At 41.0% G+C, this 25,249-nt stretch overlaps 1 protein-coding gene across 3 annotated transcripts in view; it reads left to right on the top strand.

Annotated features, from left to right (window-relative positions):
• sema3aa (sema domain, immunoglobulin domain (Ig), short basic domain, secreted, (semaphorin) 3Aa) overlaps positions 1-25,249 on the top strand; it is a 186,612-nt gene that overhangs the window by 98,745 nt on the left and 62,618 nt on the right. Inside the window, exon 1 of one of the 3 annotated variants that reach the window (XM_062064869.1) lies at positions 20,122-20,606. The exons of the other annotated variants lie outside the window; for them this stretch is intronic. Coding sequence (XP_061920853.1) covers positions 20,501-20,606 — 106 coding nt within the window. The 5' untranslated portion in view covers positions 20,122-20,500. Of the gene's footprint in view, positions 1-20,121; positions 20,607-25,249 lie in introns of those variants that run through there. 3 annotated transcript variants of the gene reach the window in all.

Raw genomic sequence — 25,249 nt, 5'->3', positions numbered from 1 at the left:
TAATCCGCTCTGAATATCTTCGGCAATTTCCATAGATTCTATGTCACTGAGGTAACGCTTCTGCACTCTGACCTTATTATCAGATCAGTCATATTGGAAATACGCAAAAATTGGAAAGAAATGTGCTTCTTATCATTCACAATCCCTATGTGAGACAAGACACATATGCTTGGATTTTTTTTGCATTAAAAATCGTAAATAAATAGTTAGCAATTGAGTTAACAGATAGAGGGTCCTCTATTGTGCCCTTTATACCGTCTAAAAAATATTCAGAAACCGCAAACTACTTCATTTATGTGTCGTCACCTGAAAATTCACCAAATATGAGCGATATTGTTATTATAAGCGCCAACGCAGACAGCCTATTTTAGCGGCGCATTAATAGCAGTGAGCTAATACTAGCTTACGCTGCTCTTGTTGACACACTAAGCCGGCGGCTGCTTCTGCTTCTTCTCAAACTTGCTAAAAGTAAATTCTAGACCATAATTAATGCATCGCTCACCTGCTAGTAGACAAATGTGGCCATTGACCGAGAAGCTGGTCGACTTTGACATACAAAAAAGCAAAAATGACGTAGTTGCGGCAACTTTTTTTTTAACCCTTTGTAAGAATTGCAATTGAATTTTGATCTAAACGGAATAGTGTGAGCATCCTGTCGGTCAGCATTAGACTTAGACTTAGACTTCCTTTTTATTGTCATTCAAATTTGAACTTTACAGCACAGATAAGAACGAAATTTCGTTACATGCCAGCGTGAGTGGAAATTGTACAGTCGCGGTTTGTTGTATTATGGTTTGTTATGGTTGGTTTGTATGTTTAGCACCTAGCAATGCTGCTGATGCTAGTATTTCAATAAAGCTGCATCCGTTTAGCACTCGGCTTCTAAAACTTACTGCTCATCCTCCTTGTGTTTGGGCTCAAAAGATGAGAATTTTGGATCATCATTTTTCAAAAAGTAATCGTTGTTGGCTCTCACAAAGTCTGCTTGATTAGCGTTGTTGATGAGGATGGGACCTGTAGTTCCTAACGCTACATCGTGGATCATGTGACTGGCTTCCTGATTAATTCTCAAAATTGCTCGGGAATCTCTGTAAGATTAATACTATCTTGACCACATCTATTTATTTGCAAACTTTCGAAGCCTTTTGGTGTCATATATCAGATACTGAATGTAAGATTATAGCTTCAATATAGAGGCAACCTTTTTTTCCACTCCACTGGTACTTTAAAATGCATGTTTTGGTAGGGCAAAGCATTGATTAAAATTATTCAAATTAATTTTGATGTGCAGGGCTTATTTGAGATATGATTGTTTTGAGTTACAGGCTCAGTTGTGGAACCAATTGAGCTTGTAGGTTGAGGTACCACTGTAGTAGCTAATAAGAGAGCGTATTGTGTGTCGACTGTATGACTGCTGATGAGTCAAAACATAGGCATTCTGTCAAAAGACATGTCTTGTTTAGTCATGCTGTCATATTTCCACTGACAACTGTTGTTCTAGCTGATCCCTGTTGATCACAAATAGCTGAAACTTGTCAGGTTTGTGGTTTGTTAAAAGACACTCCACCCTTTTTTAAAGGATTAGTGCACAAAAACAGCACAACTCTTCTTAGGATAGTCCCTGCACAACTCTGTTTTGGAAGCTCATATGTAGGATTAAAAAAAACGCACTGTAAGGCTTTTTGTATTGTGTCCCCTGGTACACCTGCATCTGCTAGTGTCAGCCCTCGAGCCAATAGCAATGTCTTTCATCGCCGTGTGACCGAAACACACGAGATTAGAGTGGAATCCTACCAAAAACAACCACACTGATCTGAGGGATAATCCAGAGCCCAAACATCACAGGGGGAGCGGGAGGTTATCATTCAACTGGAAGCTACCACCAAAAAAACCCTCACACACAAAAGGTTGTAGAGATGCGTCACTATTGTCCGACCTCGATGACGCAGGAAAAACAGGATGTGATGCCTGAGGTGACGGGGGTACAGCCATTAGATCGGAGACAATATCTGCACCATTATACTCTATCCAGTAGGCAACACATTTTTTTTGTATTTTGTTCATTGCAGTGTATTGTTTGTACAGTACATTACATCATGTGACTATGTATACACTCTGAGAGTTTTGCACAGTTCTCACCAGCAGGACCAGAGGCTGCACGTCTTGCATCAGCTCTCTGAGATGCTGACTTTGACAGGCCAAAGAAAGGAAGCCTCCGACTGATTAGGAATGAGACTGATCCTTTGCCAGGCAGCCTCAGCTTGGGCCGTTTTCATTCTTTCCACTTAAATGATGTAAAACCACCTGTAGAAAAGCCTCAGTTTTATCACGGAAAAGAGACTATACAACAGCGTGAACCACTGCACACTTTCTACATTTTTTACAAGACTGTAAAGCGCAATGGACTGTTTCATTTGCTGTAAGGACTTTGAGTCAAAAAACATGCTTAGAATGCATTCAATAGTTGTACTGGAGCTGAAAAGCAGAACAATATATTTGCAAAATAATTCACTAAAAGCAAGTAAAAATATATTCAACATGAAATATATACCAAATACAAAATGAGCTGAGGAAATCTGAACGTTATCCACATTCTTTCCATCCAAAATCACCTCTATTCTTTCCATTCCATGACAAATCAGATAATTAACCATTGCGATGTTTGTCAATATTTATTTCAGAGTTCCAAATAAATAGTTTACAGTAGAGATGCTTCTGGTGTTTTTAGTTGTATTAAACATTTTGTATTTCAATGTGAAGGAGCAGTGAATGAATTCATACAGTCGTGGTCAAAAGTTTACATACACTTGTAAAGAACATAATGTAATGGCTGTCTTGAGTTTCCAATAATTTCTACAACTCTTATTGTTTTTCAAATTTTGTTTCAGCCAACCACAGAACTTTCCTCCAGAAGGTCTTATCTTTGTCCATGTGATGTCAGATGAAACAAAAATGTAGCCGTTTTGCCACAATATTCAGCAATATGTTTGGAGGAGAAAAGGTGAGGCCTTTAATCCCAGGAACACCATCCCTACCGTCAAGCATGGTGATGGTAGTATTATGCTCTGGGCCTGTTTTGCTGCCAATGGAACTGGTGCTTTACAGAGAGTAAATGGGACAATGATAGAGGAGGATTACCTCCAAATTCTTCAGGACAACCTAAAATCATCAGCCCGGAGGTTGGGTCTTGGGCGCAGTTGGGTGTTCCAACAGGACAATGACCCCAAACACACGTCAAAAGTGGTAAAGGAATGGCTAAATCAGGCTAGAATTAAGGTTTTAGAATCGCCTTCCCAAAGTCCTGACTTAAAGGCCTACTGAAATGAATTTTTTTTATTTAAACGGGGATAGCAGATCTATTCTATGTGTCATACTTGATCATTTCGCGATATTGCCATATTTTTGCTGAAAGGATTTAGTATAGAACAACGACGATAAACATTGCAACTTTTGGTATCTGATAAAAAAAAAAGGCTTGCCCCTACCGGAAGTAGCGTGACGTAGTCAGTTGAACATATACGCAAAGTTCCCTATTGTTTACAATGATGGCCGCATGAAGTGAGAGAGATTCGGACCGAGAAAGCGACAATTTCCCCATTAATTTGAGCGAGGATGAAAGATTTGTGGATGAGTAAAGTGCAAGTGAAGGACTAGTGGGGAGTTGAAGCTATTCAGATAGGGAAGATGCTGTGAGAGCCGGGGGTGACCTGATATTCAGCTGGGAATGACTACAACAGTAAATAAACACAAGACATATATATACTCTATTAGCCACAACACAACCAGGCTTATATTTAATATGCCACAAATTAATCCTGCATAAAAACACCTGCGTGTTTGTTATGCTAGCTCCTAGCTCCTATGCTAGCTCCTAGCTCCATAGAACACGCCAATACAATTCAAACACCTGATCAACACACACAATCACTCAGCCCAAAAGACCGTTCACCTAACCCAAGGTTCATAAAGCTTATATATTTTAAAAAAGTTACGTACATACGCAAAAAAAAGTTGCGCACATACGGTCAAGCGATCAAATGTTTAGAAGCCAAAGCTGCATACTCACAGTAGCACGTCTGCGTCTTTGTCATCCAAATCAAAGTAATCCTGGTAAGAGTCTGTGTTGTCCCAGTTCTCTACAGGCGTCTGTGTATCGAAGTCAAAAGTCCTCCTGGTTAGAGTCTCTGTTATCCGAGTTCTTCCATCTTGACTGCATCTTTCGGGAATGTAAACAAAGAAGCGCCGGCTGTGTACTGTTGTTGCTGACTACGTTCGAAAAATACGTCCATTTCGCACCGACAACTTTCTTCTTTGCTTGCTCAGCTTCCTTCTCCATAATGCAATGAACATGATTGCAACAGATTCACGAACACAGATGTCCAGAATACTGTGGAATTATGAAATGAAAACAGAGCTTTTTCGTATTGGCTTCAATGTGGAAGGCATACCCGTGTTCGCCGGGCTACGTCACGCGCATACGTCATCCTCAGAGGCGTTTCGAACCGGAAGTTTAGCGGCAAATTTAAAATGTCACTTTATAAGTTAACCCGGCCGTATTGGCATGTGTTATAATGTTAAGATTTCATCATTGATATATAAACTATCAGACTGCGTGGTCGGTAGTAGTGGGTTTCAGTAGGCCTTTAAACGTGTGGACAATGCTGAAGAAACAAGTCCATGTCAGAAAACCAACAAATTTAGCTGAACTGCACCAATTTTGTCAAGAAGAGTGGTCAAAAATCAACCAGATGGCTACCAAAAGTGCCTTATTGCAGTGAAACTTGCCAAGGGACATGTAACCAAAAATCAACATTGCTGTATGTATACTTTTGACCCAGCTAATTTGGTCACATTTTCATTAGACCCATAATAAATTCATAAAAGAACCAAACTTAATGAATGTTTTTTGTGACCAACAAGTATGTGCTCCAATCACTCTATCACTAAAAAATAAGAGATGTAGAAATGATTGGAAACTCAAGACAGCCATGACATTATGTTCTTCACAAGTGTATGTAAACTTTTGACCACGACTGTATACTTAAAATGTTTATTCTGGGCCTCTGATTTTCCTTCACGCCTTTTTACCTCTTTGTCAGTATGGATGTGAAATAGTCTTAAATTTCATTCATGATGGTCTTAAAAAGTCTTATGGGTCTCTGCATGTTGAAACATGCAGAGACCCTGGTTTATATGGCGCCCAAGTGCAGTACGAAAGGCCTTGTGTGCCCTTAAACATAGTATAACAATGACATCTGGGTTTGGATTTAATTTTAACTGCACAATTCTGTGGCAAAAAGGGACCATTTACGACAGCTACTGCTCGCAACTCCAATAAAAGTAGGGTATAAAAGTGAGCACGCATAGGTTTCCACATGCAATTGAGTTTTAATTTGGTTCATTTGTGTATCTGGAAATTGCCACGTTCAAGGTGGCACCCGCAAACAGTCCTCACTTGATGGTGCATTTACCTTCGACAGTCTACTATAATGTCTATTGTATTAATTTTACATCCTCAAATATTGTATGCATTTTTTTTATAAGTATAGTACTTCGACTTACAAGCTCAACTGGTTCTATGATCTAGCTCGTAACTAAAAACACTCGTATCTCAAATCAACGTCACCCACTGAAAAGAGAAATGAAATCAATTCAATCTGTACTCTTCCCTACGAAAACATCACAATTTCATCATGTAAGATGCCTTTTAAAAAGAAACATAAAGTTAGATACGAAATATTGTTTGAAAACACTACAAACCCCGTTTCCATATGAGTTGGGAAATTGTGTTAGATGTAAATATAAACGGAATACAATGATTTGCAAATCCTTTTCAACCCATATTCAATTTAATGCACTACAAAGACAAGATATTTGATGTTCAAACTCGTAAACTTTTTTTTTTTTTTGCAAATAATTAACTTAGAATTTCATGGCTGCAACACGTGCCAAAGTAGTTGGGAAAGGGCATGTTCACCACTGTGTTACATGACCTTTCCTTTTAACAACACTCAGTAAACGTTTGAGAACTGAGGAGACACATTTTTTAAGCTTCTCAGGTGGAATTCTTTCCCATTCTTGCTTGATGTACAGCTTAAGTTGTTCAACAGTCCGGGGGTCTTTTTTAGGCTTCATAATGCACCACACATTTTCAATGGGAGACAGGTCTGGACTACAGGCAGGCCAGTCTAGTACCCGCACTCTTTTACTATGAAGCCACGTTGATGTAACACGTGGCTTGGCATTGTCTTGCTGAAATAAGCAGGGGCGTCCATGGTAACGTTGCTTGGATGGCAACATATGTTGCTCCAAAACCTGTATGTACCTTTCAGCATTAATGGCGCCTTCACAGATGTGTAAGTTACCCATGTCTTGGGCACTAATACACCCCCATACCATCACAGATGCTGGCTTTTCAACTTTGCACCTATAACAATCCGGATGGTTCTTTTCCTCTTTGGTCCGGAGGACACGACGTCCACAGTTTCCAAAAACAATTTGAAAGGTGGACTTGTCAGACCACAGAACACTTTTCCACTTTGTATCAGTCCATCTTAGATGAGCTCAGGCCCAGCGAAGCCAACGGCGTTTCTGGGTGTTGTTGATAAACAGTTTTCACCTTGCATAAGAGAGTTTTAACTTGCACTTACAGATGTAGCGACCAACTGTAGTTACTGACAGTGGGTTTCTGAAGTGTTCCTGAGCCCATGTGGTGATATCCTTTACACACTGATGTCGCTTGTTGATGCAGTGCAGCCTGAGGGATCGACGGTCACGGGCTTAGCTGCTTACGTGGAGTAATTTCTCCAGATTCTCTGAACCCTTTGATGATATTACGGACCGTAGATGGTGAAATCCCTAAATTCCTTGCAATAGCTGGTTGAGAAAGGTTTTTCTTAAACTGTTCAACAATTTGCTCACGCATTTGTTGACAAAGTGGTAACCCTCGCCCCATCCTTGTTTGTGAAAGACTGAGCATTTCATGGAATCTACTTTTATACCCAATCATGGCACCCACCTGTTCCCAATTTGCCTGTTCACCTGTGGGATGTTCCAAATAAGTGTTTGATGAGTATTCCTCAACTTTATCAGTATTTATTGCCACCTTTCCCAACTTCTTTGTCACGTGTTGCTGGCATCAAATTCTAAAGTTAATGATTATTTGCACAAAAAAAAATGTTTATCAGTTTGAACATCAAATATGTTGTCTTTGTAGCATATTCAACTGAATATGGGTTGAAAATGATTTGCAAATCATTGTATTCCGTTTATATTTACATCTAACACAATTTCCCAACTCATATGGAAACGGGGTTTGTATAATGTAGTACAAACAACTATGTTAGTAGTTTTTCTTGTATTTCTTGTTCTTTTTCTTCTTGTTCTCATTGTTGTTCTTGTTGTTGTTCTTGTTTTTGCTCTTGCTCTTGTTCTGGTTCTTCTCCTTCTTTTTCTTCTTTGTTTTAGTGTTGTTCTTCTTCAAGTTCTTGTTCTTCTTACTTTGGTTCTTGTTCTTGCTCTTTTGTTTGTTTTTTGTTCTTGTTATATTTCTTGTTGTTTTCTCCTTGTTGTGGTTCTGGTTTTATTGTTCTGGTTTTACTTTTTCTTTTTTTTGTTCTTTCTCTTCTTGGTTTTGTTTTTGTTGTTCTTCCTGTTCTTCTGTTTGTTCTTGCTATATTTCTTCTTCCTCCTCTTCTTTTTACTCTCTTACTTTTTCCTAATTTTCTTCTTCATCATCATCTTTAAAGCGCAACCTATTCTCAACTAAAATTCAAGCTTCCAACTTAAAGTATAACAAAAAGGCAAAAGGCAGCTTGTATCTCAAACTACTATTAGTTGAGGTACCATTGTAGTCATCAACCTGATACACATATAATTTTTTTTTAATGCATTTGGTTTTCCTTTCCCATTTTCTGGATCCTAGGTAACAATTTTAAAATGTTCTGATTTGGCGTTTGGTCGGTGTTAAGTAACCTTGGCAGAAATCTGCACTCTTTTCAAAAGTGGCTACAGTTGTAAATCTTTATCGGATTCTTGCTTAATGTTCCAAAGTCTCCCCGCTGTCCTTAGCGCAGCTCTTTTTCCACGTAAAGTGCAACCCTGACAAGAGTTTCTTTTGAGTGTCTGGCTGGCCAAGTGTGAAAGATAATTGGCCACCTCGGACGTTTTAATGGAGCCGCTCTGATGGAGTCATTTGCTCGCACCACTTTGCATTTCATCACTCCCGTCTGTCAATTATACTTGATTTACAAGGTGTCCCAGGGAGAGGCATCGTGAAGCATCAATTTGCGCGTGGGTGATTACGCCTGGAGTGAGGGGAGATGGCAGGATATATCATTTATTAACACAGCGGAATGTCCTTCAATTATACTGTGTCCAATTGAGAGTTAGACAGCCTGGGCATTAGTCTTATCTCAGGTGTACAAGTCAAAGTTGTGCATAGTGACGTAGATATCTGAACTACTCAGTGGCCTAGTGGTTAGTGTCCGCCCTGAGATCGGTAGGTTGTGAGTTCAAACCCCGGCCGAGTCATACCAAAGACTATAAAAATGGGACCCATTACCTCAGCATCAAGGGTTGGAATTGGGGGTTAAATCACCAAAAATGATTCCCGGGCGCGGCACCGCTGCTGCCCACTGCTCCCCTCACCTCCCAGGAGGTGAACAAGGGGATGGGTCAAATGCAGAGGACACATTTCACCACACCTAGTATGTGTGTGTGACAATCATTGGTACTTTAACTTTAACTTTAGGTTTTAAACTTCAGTACAGGCGGGAGTAATTACTCACAAAGTTTGTATTTACACAGATGGTTTGCATCCACCTAGAGGGAATTTTCCCCCTTCAACTTTACATGACATAGGGTCTTAAAGTGACAGACGTGAAGCAGGCAAGGTGATAACATGCTAATGACCCCTGGAGACAACTGGGATAATAAATAAAAGAATGTACTTATGCTGTTACAAATGAGCCCGAGGACAATGTTTAGCAGTGGTATCTTTTGAAGGAGAGGGGGTGACAAACTGGTCGATGAGTGGGGCTCCTGTCTCGATAGAACTATTTTTTCTTGGAAGTGTCGGCGTGTTCACACATCTGCTGCGAATCACCGTGCGGGAACACTCCATCGCCCGCCTGCCAAAAGGCGTCCATTATTTCAACTAAGCTTGGAATACATAATTTGATATTTCCAAGGCTTTACCGTTACATGGCAGGGATCGATGTAGGGGGCCTGTGAGTTACGCAGATTATTACCGGCCACTCATTGGGGTGAACCTCTTTTATTATTTACAGGTGACCTGTTTCACCTGTAATTCAATACCAACGCATGCAGCGCACTTACGTATCGTCAATCCGTCAGTTATTGCATTGTGATAGAATTTCAACAAGTCTGCTTTATTGCCTTTCAAAATGAAGGGAACTTTAAATTGTAGTAGGTTCAGGTAGGAGAACAACCGCTTGGCCCCTGACTCAACAGGAGATAAACTTTAAACCGAAACTGTTGCCACTTCAGAGAACTTTAGAGGCCCTAAGACACAGCAGGTTGAAACCACAACTACAAGAGTTTGTAGTGGCTGTGGAAGAGTCACATGGAACATAACCCAAACAAATCTATCAATACAAGATGAATCGATTCTCCTCCACCTCCCCAGTCAAGTAGCTTGCACTTTATTTTTTAGAGCCCTTTGGAGTCTCTCAGAGGTCCCTTTCACTACGACTGTGGGTGGAGATGGGAGGCAGGGGTGAGACCTTGCGGATTCCTCCCAGGGCCCATAAGCCCCTCGATTTGACTCTAAAGAGGGAATAATGAGCTTCTCTCCTGTTGTCTCCCCCTCTAAACCTCCATTCACAAGTACTTTCGAGCTCTGCGTTTTACACATGCATTCATTTTAAAGGAGTCTGAGATTAGCCCTGCACCCCTGTTACTGGAGAATTCCAATTGGTCCTTTCCGCATCAGTGGTCGTCTTTTGCACTCTTGAGAACCCGTGAGTCTTTTATCTCCTAGCGTGAAGTCGCACAGTCACTCATTTGAAGGATTGGGCTATTTTGTTAGCTGCTCTCATTGAGATACTACAGTATAGACCAGGGATAGTCAACTCATTTGTTGGTGAGGCTACATTTTCAAAAAGTTAAGGAACGGGGGTTAGACTTCTACCTTTACTTTTATTCCTGTTTTGTATATAATGTCATTGTAAGAACTGCCTTATATTCACATTGTCACTTGACCAAATTGCTAACATTATCTTGAAATGAAACACACAATATGATTGACTCCATATGACAGGAGTGCTCAGACTCACACTTTTGCAGTAAAAAAAAAAAATGGAGTCAAACTTCCCCTATTTGAGATAAGTGCTCAATTGGTTTCAAGGACCCACTGCAAAAGTTAGGGGTGTCTGATTTGATACTGATATCAAATATTTGTCCGATAACAGCAAGAAAAAAAACAAGTATGGAATTATATAGGCTTACATGTCCAATATAACCTCCAATACAAGCAGTTCTGCAGCGTGTTTACTTGTGCAAAGCTGGACAGCCAGTTAACATTTAAATGTCCTCCAAAAAGCACAAAAGGTAAAAATGGTGGGCTATAGGCTACTAGGAGCGAGCAGCTACACAACAGCTAGGCACACACAAGCTTGACATTTGTAATAAGTGTCTTTAACTGAACAATATTGCAGTTTAAAACACCACATTTGTCAATATAAACAAGTATCAAATAATTATAGTTGCATATTACTGACACATACAAAGTCTGGACCCCGACTTAAACAAGTTGAAAAACTTATTCGGGTGTTACCATTTAGTGGTCAATTGTACGGAATATGTACTTCACTGTGCAACCTACTAATAAAAGTCTCAATCAATCAATCAATCCAAGGCAGAAGCGTACAAAAAATTATTCAGTAACAAACATGTCCGCATCATTCAACTTACTGCGCCATGAGTCTAGGTGCTGTAAAAAAAATGTGATTCGCATTCGAATAGCTATACTTATTCAGTATAACACTGAATCAATTCAGAGTTGAAAGAATCGATTTATACAAAGACGTTTTTAGGCAATCTCTGTGCTGTGTGTATACTTCATACCTCAACAGTCAAGACCTTTTTTGACCTCTGACCTGTTTTGAAAAGGTTTTATTATAATTAATGTACCAAAAAGGTTATTGAGACTATTGGTTGTAATTTAAGAATTATCTTGAATCAAGAATCGATTCCGAATTGAATTGTCACTCCAATAATCTAAATCGAATTAAATCACGGGGTGATTCACATCCCTAGTCGTGAGCTTAACTTAATTGATTATTGTGACCACTAGGTGTTTCCAACAATAAAAAGAAACATAAGGTCAGCATAAATCAATTCCAGATGATTAATAATAAATAGGTTAGTGTTATTTATAACTGACATTGTTTTCTGTTTGACTAATTTCACTTGATCAAACCTTTTCTAACATTCCACACTACAAAATAATAAAAGTACGTATGATTCCTGCTGGTATTGTATCGGATCAATAACTGTATCGACCACTACTCAAGGCTCTTATATTGGTATCGTATGGAAAGTGTAAAACCTGTATCAGGACACCCCTAGCAAAAATGTTAGTCAAATATCCTCTATGTGAAAAGAGTGTCTGCTTTTTTTAGGGTTTTATTGCTCAAATTTTCCTAAGTTATAAAAGTGCTTCATTGAGCCCACACCCCACTAGTTAAACACCTCCAATTTAACGGACAATATAAATCAAGAAAACAATGTTTATATCTATTATGTTATTATTATTATTACATCTGCTTCATTTCCACCCACTCTCACACACCAGCGTCAGTCTCAGCTGGAAATCATCCAGCTTCATGAATCAGTGTTGCATTACCGTCAAATTTCCAAACATCCTGTAAACGCTTCCCGATTCGCTCGTCACCATCGTCATCTCTGGCACATATGCATGTGAGCCATAGCTCCACGGGGGGCTGTCCAGCAAGATGGATGGAAATGCATCAGCAATGAATACACAACAACTTCCCCTTCATCTCTTTAGTTGTCCAGATGTTTGACTTCTATTCCCACCGCAATGTGGTTCCACTTTTGTTTATTTATGCATTCATTCATGTCCAGTGGATGCGGAAACGGGATGGGCATCTACGTGAACGTGGTCAAGTATCGGTCGACAGAGATTATCTGGGCGCTGTCTTGTGTGTGACGGGGTTGCATGACCCCATTGTAAACCAGGAGGCTGACCTGTGACCTTTTGGGAAGAGATAAAACCTCCCACTTCCCTCCATCGCCATGTTTTTAGCTTGGCTAAGAATTAAGGTTGTTAGAAAGATGAAAAGGAATCTGCATCTTGCCTTCTGCAAGTGACTAGGTTGAAGAGTTTCCAAGTCTCCATTTGAATTCCTTGATATGCCTTTGTTGTTAATGCACCTTTTTCCACAAATTACTTTATTTCAGCCTGCATGCGGCTAAAATGACCACACGCATAAGGGTTTCAGTGCCTCCTGTTTCTACGGACTGCATTTGGCTGTAAGCAAATACAAGTTTGTTTTGATCAAATACCTCATTTCTCAGGGTGCCGGACAAATCAAATCCAAATAGCAATTCTTATATTTCACAATTGTGAATCGATTTATAATAGATTTTTAAGCCATCTCTGCGCTTACTCGTTGCACATATACATCATACATCAGGGAACAAAAAGAGCTTTTGTAATCTGTTTTGAAAAGGTTTTATTATCATTTTTATACCAAATAATACATTACTAAAATTGAGAATCGATTCGGAATCAGACTCGAATTGAATTGTGAGATGTTGTAAGAGTTACATCCGCACTAATTTAAAACCGCTGCCAACCTTTTTAGTTCTGTGCGGCATACCGGGGACTACATCCAAATTGAAGATTACCAAGACTAAATCCAATTTGTTTTTATTTTCCCCTGATTTGCCAATGTTGTTGTTGTTGTTACTTTTCCGCAAACAATTTTTGTTAGGCCGCTGATTGACTAAAATGGCTTGAAAGTTAAAAGTGCCACCTTTAGCTTTTATGGTGCCCTTGGCAACATACAAATACAATAGTAGAGAGAGCAATTGGGGGTAGAATGGTTCACAAAACCCCCGGAAAAAACATGATCTGAACAACAAACATGCTTTATAATGTTTTGCATAAATCGTTCCATCCTTATAAGCCATATGTATGTACATACATGTATGTACAGGTATGTGTGTATATACACGCATGTGTATGTATATACACACATATACAGTATGTGTGTATATATATATATATATAGGTATATATGTATTTATATATGAATATACACATATACATTAAAGTTAGTTAAATTCCCAACGATCGTCACACACACACTGAGTCCTCTGCATTTGACCCATCCCCATGTTCACCCCCTAGGAGGTGAGGGGAGCAGTGAGCAGCAGCGTGCGCCGCGCTCTGGAATCATTTGGTGATTCAACCCCCAATTCCAACCCTTGATGCTGAGTGCCAAGCAGGGAGGCAATGGGTCCCATTTTTTTAGTCTTTGGTATGACTCGGCCGGGATTTGAACTCACGACCTTCCAGTCTCAGGGCGGACACTCTAACCACAAGGCTACTGAGCTAATAGCAAAACAAATCAAGCAGTGTGACTGTGAAATAAATTCTGGACACTAGACACTGCAGGTGAAGTTTTCTGTATTCCTGTTATTTCTTGTAAGGGAGTTATGTATACAAACAAACAAGTAAACAATACATTCACACCTTCTGCTCACATTTTAAACATTCATGCTTGTCAGGCGGAGGTCGGCGCCTCAGGCTACTGCATCCGGACTGTGTGTCTGGAGCTCCTGAGTCCCACCGTCCATCCCTTCCGGGTGCCCGTCTTGGTTGGGGCCTGCTGGGTCCAGTCCCCGCGTCTATTGTGGTAGCTTGGCGCTGCAAGGTATTCCGAGGTACTGCGAGTCGGCCAGCTGCTGGGGTAGTGACCTTGTGTGTCAGCATGTCTGTGATCTTCTTTTAATTCTTTTTTTCATGTTTTATTTTTCATTTTTTTAATATATATATAATAATAATAATTATTATTATTACTATTTTTTTTTTTTTAAAAATTTTTAATATTATTTTTTATTTTCCCCTCCCTCAGGGGGGAACTCGACAGGGCGGTTGCTGGTTGTTCCATCTCCATCGTTGGGGTCCCTGCGGGTGAGGTGGGTGGTTCCTGTGGCCCCGTGCTGGGCGGTCCTGCGGCGGCCGACTTGGGTGGGTGGCCAGGTGCGGGCCGTGCCGTGCTCTCTGGGGGTGGGAAGTGGGCTCGTGGGGGCCAGGTTGCTGGTGGGGCAGGGGCGGTCTTCCCGTCCGGTTGCGGGGAGTCTCTGGGCCCCCTGGGCGGGGCGTCCCGCCTTTCTGCCCGTGTGGGGTGTGGTTTCTCGCTGGCTTGAGGTCTGGCTGTCCCCGGCTTCTCTCGTGCCTTGTCCTCTGCCGGGTGCATCTGTCTGCGGCCTGCTGCTGGCTCTTACGGGCGGCACGGTGGGCCTGGCTCTGGGGTTCCTGTCGCTGGCCGGCCTGGCGGCGTGGGGCCGGTGGTCCCTGGTTCCCTGGGCGCCACCTGCTGTTTGTGGGTTGGGCTCTCTGGGTGGCTGGGGTCGTACTCTGGCTCCCATTACACTGGGAGTAAAATATATTGTACATACAAATACACATATACTCACATACACACATACATAGGTACCTACGCTCCCACATACAGTGGGGCAAAAAAGTATTTAGTCAGCCACCCATTGACAATCAATGGGTGGCTGACTAAATACTTTTTTGCCCCACTGTACATACACAAATACAGTACATACCTACATACTCAAAGTTCGTACATCCACACGCACATTCACTGTACAAACATACACATACACATACTGTACATATCTATTAACTGTACAAACATACATATACACATACTGTACATATACACTCACTGTACAAACACACACATACACATACTGTACATATACATTCACTGTACAAACACATATACACATTCTGTACATATACAAGTACATATACATACATACACTCATGCACATAATCACGTTTCATCAAACATATATTAACGTTGTTGCCCTAGGGTAAACTGGGTAACACATGGCACACTGACAAAGCTTAACCTATTGTTACTATAACAATCTACAAGGTTAATATAGGTTGCTTCTCTTTCTTCCCCTCCATTTTTATGCATTCTTTCGTATCTCTAGTTATCATTACGTATATGTATTGTTGCATTTGAACAACTGTATTGTTGATAATAGAGGTAAATTATTGGTATTGTTCATTATCAATAGCGCTATTTCTATTGGTATTTGTATTGCTCCATTTGTAGTGTAATAATGCTCATTGTCATTTCTGTATTATTTTTTATTTTTTTCGCTAACTGCTTATTTGCTATCACTTTTACCATCATATTTGTACATGTCGCATTTGCTGATATTGCTCTATTGTTGTTGTTGTTGTTGTTATTGTTGTGTTTGCTGTTGTTGTTTTTGTCCCTCTGTCTAATCCCCCTTTTGTCCCCAAAATTTCCCCCTCTGTCTTCCTTTTTTTCTGTTTCTATCCCCTCCTGCTCCGGCCCGGCTGCGCGAAATGATAATATAAATACATTTAATAAAGTCAAATACAAATAAGGCAACAAGAGAAGAATCCTACACTTCTCTTTTGTAAAGTAAATCTGAACAGCCGATATGGGCATCTACATCAACACTATGATTTGCCTGAGAAGCTGGACAGGACAAAAAAATAATTGAAAAAAATTAAACATTGTTGCAGTTTTCAATAAAAGTACAGTAACCAACACTTTAACAGTAGATTTACCTGCTAAATAAAGTACCCTGAATCCAGATGTTGCTTCAGGTAAATGTTTGAAGACCACGTGCCGCTCATTCAGTCAGTGATGTATTAGGTGGTACTCCCACCCCTCAGAGCCTACTACGTGTGATGGGAAAAAGTCCAGACTTGCACAATTATCTGCCGACCCTTCCATCCTCCCTTGTCAGTAATAGTCACCCATTTTGTTTTCCAAAATTCCGCCCCCTCACTTGTCGTAATCGGACCCCCGGCTACTTCCTGGTGTGCATACCTGTGTCGGATCCGATCACTCACATCTTTTCCACACCGCCTGACACAGAACGTCAGATTTTTGCCACTGTTCTTCCTGGTCATCATACCTTTTTCCTGATCCTGGTTTCCCGGTCATTTTCTGAGTAAAAGGCTGCTGCGTGACCCACTGTAACCTGGAATGGGAGGTTTGGCAAGTGCCAAGTGAGCAGGAAGGGGCAGAAAGGAAGTGGACGCTGTTAGTACTTTGAACTGGATGAGGGGTGTGAAAGAAGAAAGATGGTTTTCCAGCTGAGTAGGTTAAAGGTGGAAGGACAGGGTGGTACATCTATGATTCTTTAGGAAAATAGTCAGGATGCTGATCAACCACTGGGCGGTGGTATTTTTGGAAATAACGTGAATAAAATGTTTTTACTCTCACATCAAATCAGGGTCAAAGTTGGCCAGTGAACCACCTTTTTCCAGCGCATCCCCATAAACAGGGTGTCTAGTATCCCCCCTATTTTTACCAGCAGGCGCTGAAAGCTTCTGGAAGCCTCTCATCAATAGGCATCCCGTTCCTCCGCCAGCGGCGTGTCACCATTTATTAAGTCGTCATTACTCAGGCCTCGACTCAAATAGACGGGTCGCGGATAGGCCCGGTTGTTGCTGCGCTGCCTAAAGGGCAACCCCTCAAAGGCGTGTTGCAGCATATCGATGCAGGTAGCCAGGCAGCCATTAGCCGGGCTGATGCAGACAAATGGGGGGGTTGGGTTGGTAGAGGTAGAGTTCGACGGATGGAAAGGACACTTTCATGTCTGTCTCCACATTTTGCTGTTTTGGGTAAACAGCCAAAAAGGCTCTTTGGCCTAAAAGGGTGATGAGATATGGTGATGAAAACCGACGCACAAAGGAAGGAAAAACGCTGCAAGACTTTGACAGACTCAACCAAAACACTTCCCAAAGGTCACTTATTAAACTTCATCTTGCCAGAAAAATTGTTTCTGTGGGACTTATTATTACCCCTTGGATACACTTTTTGCAACAATAACAGTAGATTCCAACGTGGCCGTCCGTGCTGGTACCTTATATCAGAGGCGCAACCTGCTGCACGGGGCTCGGCCCGTCTCTCGTTTTCTTTTGAGTTTCCTGAGGTGTGCCAGTTGAGACATCTGCACCCGTGTTTATCAGAGCTTTTATCACCTCAACACCAGCACTCACCAAGGAAGAAGCAGCACACCGCAGCCTACCTGCGGGTAGAACTGCGGGTGTTAGGTGACTTGGGGGGGATGAAGAATTTCACTGCCCCCCTGTTGCTAATGTGAATGACTTTCCCAGAGACAAGACGACACAGGTTGACCACCTATTTGAATTTATAATGACATTGCAGAAAATATAATATAATAGTCAATGAAGTGTTCCCCCTGAGGTTTAACAGCATTTGGGGTAGGTAGGTACAGCAAGAGGCCATTTTGATGAACACCGGCTCAATTGAATCTAAGACATACTGCACAGTGACTGCAATGCAATTGCTCCTCGCCAGTTGTATCCTCCTAAGAAGCAGCATCCTCTGCAGGCGACTTTTTTTTTAATCTATAGAGGAGGCTGGCTCTCAGAAAGGTATATACCTGTAGTGTGAAAGCCATCACATGTTATAAAAGCGGTCAATAGAAAGATTAATTCACAGAGTCAAAACACGGTTCGCTCCAATTAAGACATGTTATATAATGTATGCCAAAGAAGTCAAACATGCGAATCAGCCCCGCGAGCAGGTTCAATCCGGCCAGCAAGATGAGTTTGCTAAGTGTAAAATTTAGTTGCATTTTTAAATGAAAGAAACTGCTGTTCTAAATGTGTCCACTAGATGTCACGATAGCAATTTGGTTAGGCAAGCAAATAGTTTATACCGGGGCAGGCAACTATACCAAGCAAGAGGTACACGGTAAAGCGGGGGTAAATGCTGCATGAGACAATGCACATTGATATAGCTCTGTGAAAATGATTGTCTTCCGTGCAAATTTAAAGAAAGTGAACAGTGTGTGAATTACTGCAATGCTGTCAGAGTTTTAAGTTTTTATTTTTGGTTTATTGAAATTGTTCACACATTGCACAGCTCTTATTTTTCTATCAATACACAGCGATTCCCCGAAGGCAGGGAGTAACTCAACCCTCTTGAATAGTTTCTACCTCAGTTTTCATGGTTTGTTGAGCTAGTACAGGATTAATAAGTGGAAATGACAAATGAGGTAGTTGATGCACAGAATAGTTTTTTTTATGCATTGTTTTGTTTTTCTTCAATCCTAAATGGGCTGTGACTTATAGTTTGATTGCTTTGAAGATACACTGACATGAAGTCTAAGTTCATTGTGTTCTTCATGGTGTTTTGGAAACTGCACCATTTTTATTCTGAGAAGGTTCAACTAACTGTGTTTTGTCAAGAGTATTATTTGTGATATGTACATTTTCAGAATGTGCTTGTTCTATTTTGGGCCGAAGCAAAACAAAGAAAACAATCTTAAGTAGTCGTAGTTATATTTTTAAGTTATTATGCCATGATTTTACCCGTCCGGCCCACGTGGGAATAGATTTTCCTTAACGCGGCCCCTGAGCTAAAATTAGTTTGACACCCCTTGATGTATGCGATCACTTCTCCTGTTGTGTGCAATACGTAGAGCACTTATTCTCAAACTGTGGTATGTGTACCACAAGTGGTACTCAGGCTTTATTTAGTGGTACGCCGAAGAATTACTTTGAATCAAAGTGTTCTATTTTCCTATAATCAATCACAGAGTTACTGTTCAAACTGTGTGTAATGTTACAGTGGCCAAAAATATTAAATACACTTGTTAAAAAAAAACTCTGCCTTGTTTTAATGAATACTATGCTACTGTGTTTTACTCTTGGTCATTATAGTGGTACTTAGAGAGCCAAGTTTTTTCTGAGGTGGTACTTGGTATAAAAAGTTTGAGAACCACTGATGTAAAGCAGTGGTTGTAGAGACAGAAAAGAAAGGTCATCGTATAAATTAGATTAATACAATGTGTTTAACTAGTAAAAGTATAGTATAGACCTGTTCTATAGGAAATGTATCTTAAAATTAGTTATGTTACTTTCTGGTGGTGCTAAATAGAAAACTAGAAAAGCACTCTGTAAGCGTGGACTTCCACCAAGCCACAGTCCTGAATTCAGATGAGGATCCAGATCACCCCCAAAATCTAATCACTTGTTCTTTATTCCATTTCTAACATTTCTTGAAAGTTTAATTGAAAGGTGCTCGTAACTTTATAATCTATCTATAGCGGAATGAAAGAAACACAGCAAACCTTCTTCATCATCCACTGTCTTTGTCTTTTGAGACGTTTGCATACATACACACACACACGGAGAAGTACAGGCTCGTAACGTAGTTGAAATTTTCCGGATCAGCCTCAGAGTCTAATCAGTTGTTCCTTATCCCATTTCCTGAAAGTTTCATAAAAATCCATAACTGAGTTATGCTGCTAACTAACTAACTAACTAATAGACTAACAGACAGTCAAACAAACCCTAACGATTACATAACCTGGCAAAGGTAAAAAAAAATAAACCTATTTGATATTATGGTAAAAGAAACTGCAATGACACTTTAGTCAAGTAGTCGTAAATACTGAAAGAATCCAGTTTGTTCAGACAAAAAGTTTGCCATATATGTTGTTAATCAACTTCTCTGTAGCCTTCCTTGCATCCGTGAAAATAAAATATTTGGCCTTATGAAAAATCTCATTTCACTCAATGGCAGAAAAGAGAAATGTCACCCATGTGATTAAAACAAAAGAAAAAGGAATATGCAGGCGGATGAGACAACACTACTCATGTCCGTGTTTCATGGTCGCTGTCAACTTATCCCGCCCCCGTGGCTCTCTCTCCTATCTCTCGCTCAGCTCGCCTCCCCTCTCTTCCAGTCCTCTCTCTCTCTTTCTCTCCCTCTCTCTTTCTCTCTCTCTCTCTCTCTCTCTCTCTCTCTCTCTCTCTCTCTCTCTCTCTCTCTCTCTCTCCGGCAGTCTGTTGGAGCTCCACATGAGGATTAGAAGCCCGCTGTAGTGTCAGACAGAAGACCTAGCCTACAATTCTCCAGTAGATCAGACAGTCCTACTGGACCAAATTGATTTTAGTCATTCTTTTCATCACCGAGCAGTTGGCACTTTATTGCTGAGATCTCACTTGAGGGGAGGACTGATACACCACGGGGGACTGCCTTCAGGACCTCCACACGGGGAGCCATGTGAGCTGCACCCTACTTCCCCAACACTCATCCATAACTGGATCATCCACCTTCTGGACTCCCGTAGAGGGAATCTCTGGGCCGGTCGCCCCTTGGAGATACTTGTGTCGGAGCGCTGGTTGGGGTGTGAGTGCCCCCCTGGTCTGGAGGCCCGCCGGCAGCACTCCAGCACCATGGATTACCTGTTTGGCTTTATAGTGCTGCTGTGCGTGGCAGTGCAGCTGGGAGTAGGACTAGAGCCCAAGCACAATGTACCCAGACTAAAGCTGTCATACAAGGGTAAGCTCGTTCTCTATTCACCTCCAAGTCAGCTTGTCTAGTCTTGCTTTTATATCCCTCATGTTGAATTTTTCTGCTTCTAATTTTGTCTATTTCAGTTGCTTCCAAAGCATCACACGTGAAGTTCTCTGTTACTTTGCCTCTGTCGGGGCTTAGAATTTGCCGTTCATGTAACATATATCCAGATTGGTTCCATATGAGGAGAAAAAGGATTCTTGCCCGGAGTTAAATGTATACATTGGCCCCTGTTCCCTTGCGCCCGTGTACTGTGCAGCCCTGTTAAGTGTTCTGGACAGCCAAGTAGAGCCTCTGTTTAAATGGCTTCTGTCCCAAAAAGGTGGAACTGGGGTGGGGGCAGTTTTGACTCGGAGCCTTTTTTACCATGTGGATCCAAAACGAAGCCAGAGTGTTGATGACATGCTTTTATTTTCTTTTGGTATATTTAATGTGTACATTTTACTCTGCAAACATGTCATTCCGTCCTGTGTTATTTTGAGGGGAGTCTGCGGAGCACCACGTCTTCCTCCCCTCCCTGCCGCCGCTAAACCCGACTCTTTCTAATAGCAAACTTTTACCACCTCACTCTGAATAATAACATTTTCGGCATATTTTGGAGAGGTTCGGAGGGAGGCTGTTGCGGTCCTCGCCCTACAACATGATCTGAAGTGTGTTTTTTTTTTTTAGTTCCGCTGCTCTCTCATAAAACGTTTCCTTTGGAAAATTTATGATCAATCGCTGTCAATTTGCTTCAGACAACAGGACTTTGTGGTGAAGGTTCCCTTGTGTGCTTGACTCCCTCGCTCTATTTTAGAAATGCAGTGTTCAGGGTGAATGTGATGGTTGCCACTCTAATTGATGTTCTATCTTTGGCCGACTTGTTTGCTGTAACTTATATTTAGCGGGCTGCTATATGACATGTTTCATCCTACCGACGTTGTAATTTTGGGCCGATTTATTCCTCTTAATCGCAGTTTTTCCTCGACTCTCACTTTGTGCTTTTTCAGGGCAGGAAGCGACAACTTTTATAGATTGTCTGGTGGTGCAAAGTGGGCGGTCGGCAAGTTGAAGTGATTTTTATGGGACACTGTGAGGGAAAGGATGCTGATCAGGGATGACCCGATTTATGAAAAAAATCAGAACCGTGATTTCGGATTTGTTGTGAGTTGTTTGGAACATGTTTTTTGTTTTTATTCGTGGTACCAATCAGTTAGGAGCGTAGAGCCCTATGATTTCCGCAATGGCAGAGGGAATGACGGAATTGAACAATATAAATGGAATATTATTAAACGCGGAAATTAAGTATTGAGTTAGTGAAATACTGTCAGCATGAGAAGTAACGTTCGTTCGTGTTTACGGGGACGCGTGAACCTCCACACAGATGCTCAACCGCTCCAACCAAAGCTAAACTTTTCACTCACTTTCATGTCGCGGCGTCAGCACTATAGCCGATTGCCCTGCACTTTTCTCAGGTTGCCTGCCTCTGGGACTCACTCAGACCACGAAGAGGCCACCTCAAACACGCATCTCTTACTCCAAACAGTCGAATAGTTCTCTTATATTATATTAAACCTGCTCAGTGGCCTTGTGGTTAGAGTGTCCGCCCTGGGACTGGAAGGTCGTGAGTTCAAACCCCGGCCGAGTCATACTAAAGACTATAAAAATGGGACCCATTGCCTCCCTTCATCAAGGGTTGGAATTGGGGGTTAAATCACCAAATGATTCCCGAGTGCGGCCACCGCTGCTGCTCACTGCTCCCCTCACCTCCCAGGGGGTGAACATGGGGATGGGTCAAATGCAGAGGATAATTTCACCACACATTGTGTCTGTGTGACTATCGTTGGGACTTTAACGTTAACTTTTAACTTTAATATGTTTTTTTTTTTTTACAAATGTTACTACTTGTGATCCAAAACCCAAGTGAAAGCACAGAAAAACACGGTGCTAATGTTAATGCTAGCCAGCAGACTGCTGTTGTTGAGGATGCAACCACCGATGCCAGGGATAGTAGGGCTGCTCTTATCAATTATTTTAGTAGTCGAGTAAACTATCGATTAGTTTGTTCGATTCATCGAATACTCAGATAAAACACGTTTTATAGCCTCAGTGCATTTTGGGGAAAAAGTGTTTAAATAGACAACACATTTCTTGGTTGCCATATAAATCCACATCAACGACATCATGTGTGTTACTAAAAATTTAAATTAATTTTGGTGGTAGCTGGTGTGTATATACTAGCCCGGAAGAGTTAGGGCTGCATGGGATTCTGGGTATTTGTTCTGTTGTGTTTATGTTGTGTTACGGTGCGGATGTTCTCCCGAAATGTGTTTGTCATTCTTGTTTGGTGTGGGTTCACTGTGTGGTGCATATGTGTAACAGTGTTAAACTTCTTTATACGGCTACCCTCAGTGTGACCTGTGTGGCTGTTGACCAAGTATGTCTTGCAGTCACTTACGTGTGAGTACAGAAGCCAAATTCAACATGTGACTGGGCTGGCACGCTGTTTGTACAGGTTGTAGAGGGCGCTAAAGGCAGTGCCATCACGGCACACCCTTAATATTGTTGTTTGGGTGAAAATCGTCAGACATTCGATAGAATGGTTGCCCTGAAATTCGGGAGTCTCCCGGAAAAATCGGGAGGGTTGGCAAGTATGACGCTGTCAAGCGCCATTCATACAAAACTTGCGGGCCGCACTAACATTAACTTTTCATATTAAGGTGCGGGCCGCAAAATAACGTCTCGCGGGCCGCAATTGGCCGCGTGTCTGAGACCCCTGCTCTACGTTGTTTGCCACCACATCGATCACCGGACATAGTTGCTGCACGACCGCTCTATTGCAGCGGGTCCGTGTATTTAAACTTCCAGGCACGCTATGTGGTCTGAATTGTATACATTTATATTAGTTGCATTCATTAAACGATTTATCGAAGCAACATGATATGAATAAAACCTTTTTTCTAATCAAATTTGTAAGATTGTGCGATATAGATGATATGCAATATAAATTATATATATTTGGCTTAAGATAGACATTTTAATACTATCATCATATCGTGATAATGCATGTTGATGACACATTCTAGATGTGTCCCGCAAATTTGACAGCAACAAGCAAACTAAGGCATCCTCAACGCAATGTAGCGTCCTCGCCAGCAAGCTAGTGGCTAATGTCTCTTAACAGTGCAGCTTCTAATCACTAATCTTTGCCTCCGTGGCAGCAAATAGACTGTGTTTATTACAAGGTACATTATCACTGGAGGGTTAGAGGACAAGGAATAGCTAAACACGCTACATTACATACCAGAGAATACAAAAAAGCATAACTAACCACTAAGCTCGAGCTCTTGAACATTAACAGAAGTGGGCAGAGCGATACAAATATCAACAGTAACGATACCAACTATAGTATCGATATGTGGTCAATACTAAAGTAATTAGATCAATAATTTTTATTATCGGAAACATTTTTGTTATTGTTTACAAAGTCAGGAAAAAAGTGCCAATAGTTGTTATTGCTTTTGTTTACTTTTTTTTGTTTATTGTTAACCTTATTATGTAATGAAAGGAAATAATTGAATACTAATTTGTATTGTCGAATTGCTTTTGTGATCAAAAGTTTAATTATTGAAATGGCCAATACTGACCCTGTAACTACCGTATTTTTCAGACTAAAGAGCACACCGGTATAATAGCCGCACCCACCAAATGTTCTAAGAAAAAAAACGTGTCCATATATTATATATGTTGTGAAATGAGTTATCTACACAGAAATATTTTTTTGAAACAGTAACAATACAAAGGGAATGCAATTGTAAGGTAATAATACTAACACAGACACTCGTAAACGTGTTAGCATATTAGCTAATGCCTACAACGTTTGCTTGTTTATATTACGATAGTACATACAAATATGTATGAAAACACTCCTACAGACATTACACATGGGGTGGTTTAGTAAGTATGAATAGTTTTAGTTATGTTGTAAAACGTACAAACGTTGCTTGTAGTGCCGAATAATCCATACGAGTAGATAAGCTATGGACAACTAGAAGACAGAACGGCACTTGTACTTCTGGTTGAAAGCACTAAACAGAAGAAAAATACTCTAGATGTTCACCCCACAGCCCCTGCAGTGAGCGAACTCATCTAAAAGATGGCGCCATAGCACAAAGAATAACACACCTTTTCAGTGTCTGTGCTTGTGTTTACGGAAAACTCTTTGTTGAACACAAAACACTAAATTGTCCCGAGTGTGTGAATGTGAGTGTGAATGGTTGTCTGTCCATATGTGTTGGCCCTGCGACTTGTCTAGGGTGTACCCTGCCTTCTGCCCGAGTGCAGCTGTGATGGGCTCCAGCTCTATCACGACCCAGAGAGGGACAAGCGGTAAAAAATGGATGGATGGATGGATGGAAAACATTATGGCAGTTAGTGAAGAAAAATCCATAAATTAGCCACATCGTTTTTTAAGCCAGAGGGTTCAAAGCATAGTCCTGAATTTACAGTACTTAGTATTTGATTGATACCCAAATTTGTAGTTTTGCCCAAAACTAATGTAAAGTATTTAAACAACAGAAGAATGAGTGCTTATTGGATTTTAACGGAAGTGCAAATAGAACTATGTTCGAAGAGAAAGTAACCAACTA

This window comes from Entelurus aequoreus, linkage group LG12, assembly GCF_033978785.1.
Source record: "Entelurus aequoreus isolate RoL-2023_Sb linkage group LG12, RoL_Eaeq_v1.1, whole genome shotgun sequence".
NCBI lineage: Eukaryota > Metazoa > Chordata > Actinopteri > Syngnathiformes > Syngnathidae > Entelurus > Entelurus aequoreus.
Note: the sequence above shows the minus strand (reverse complement) of the source record. Positions and strands in the feature narration are given on the sequence as shown.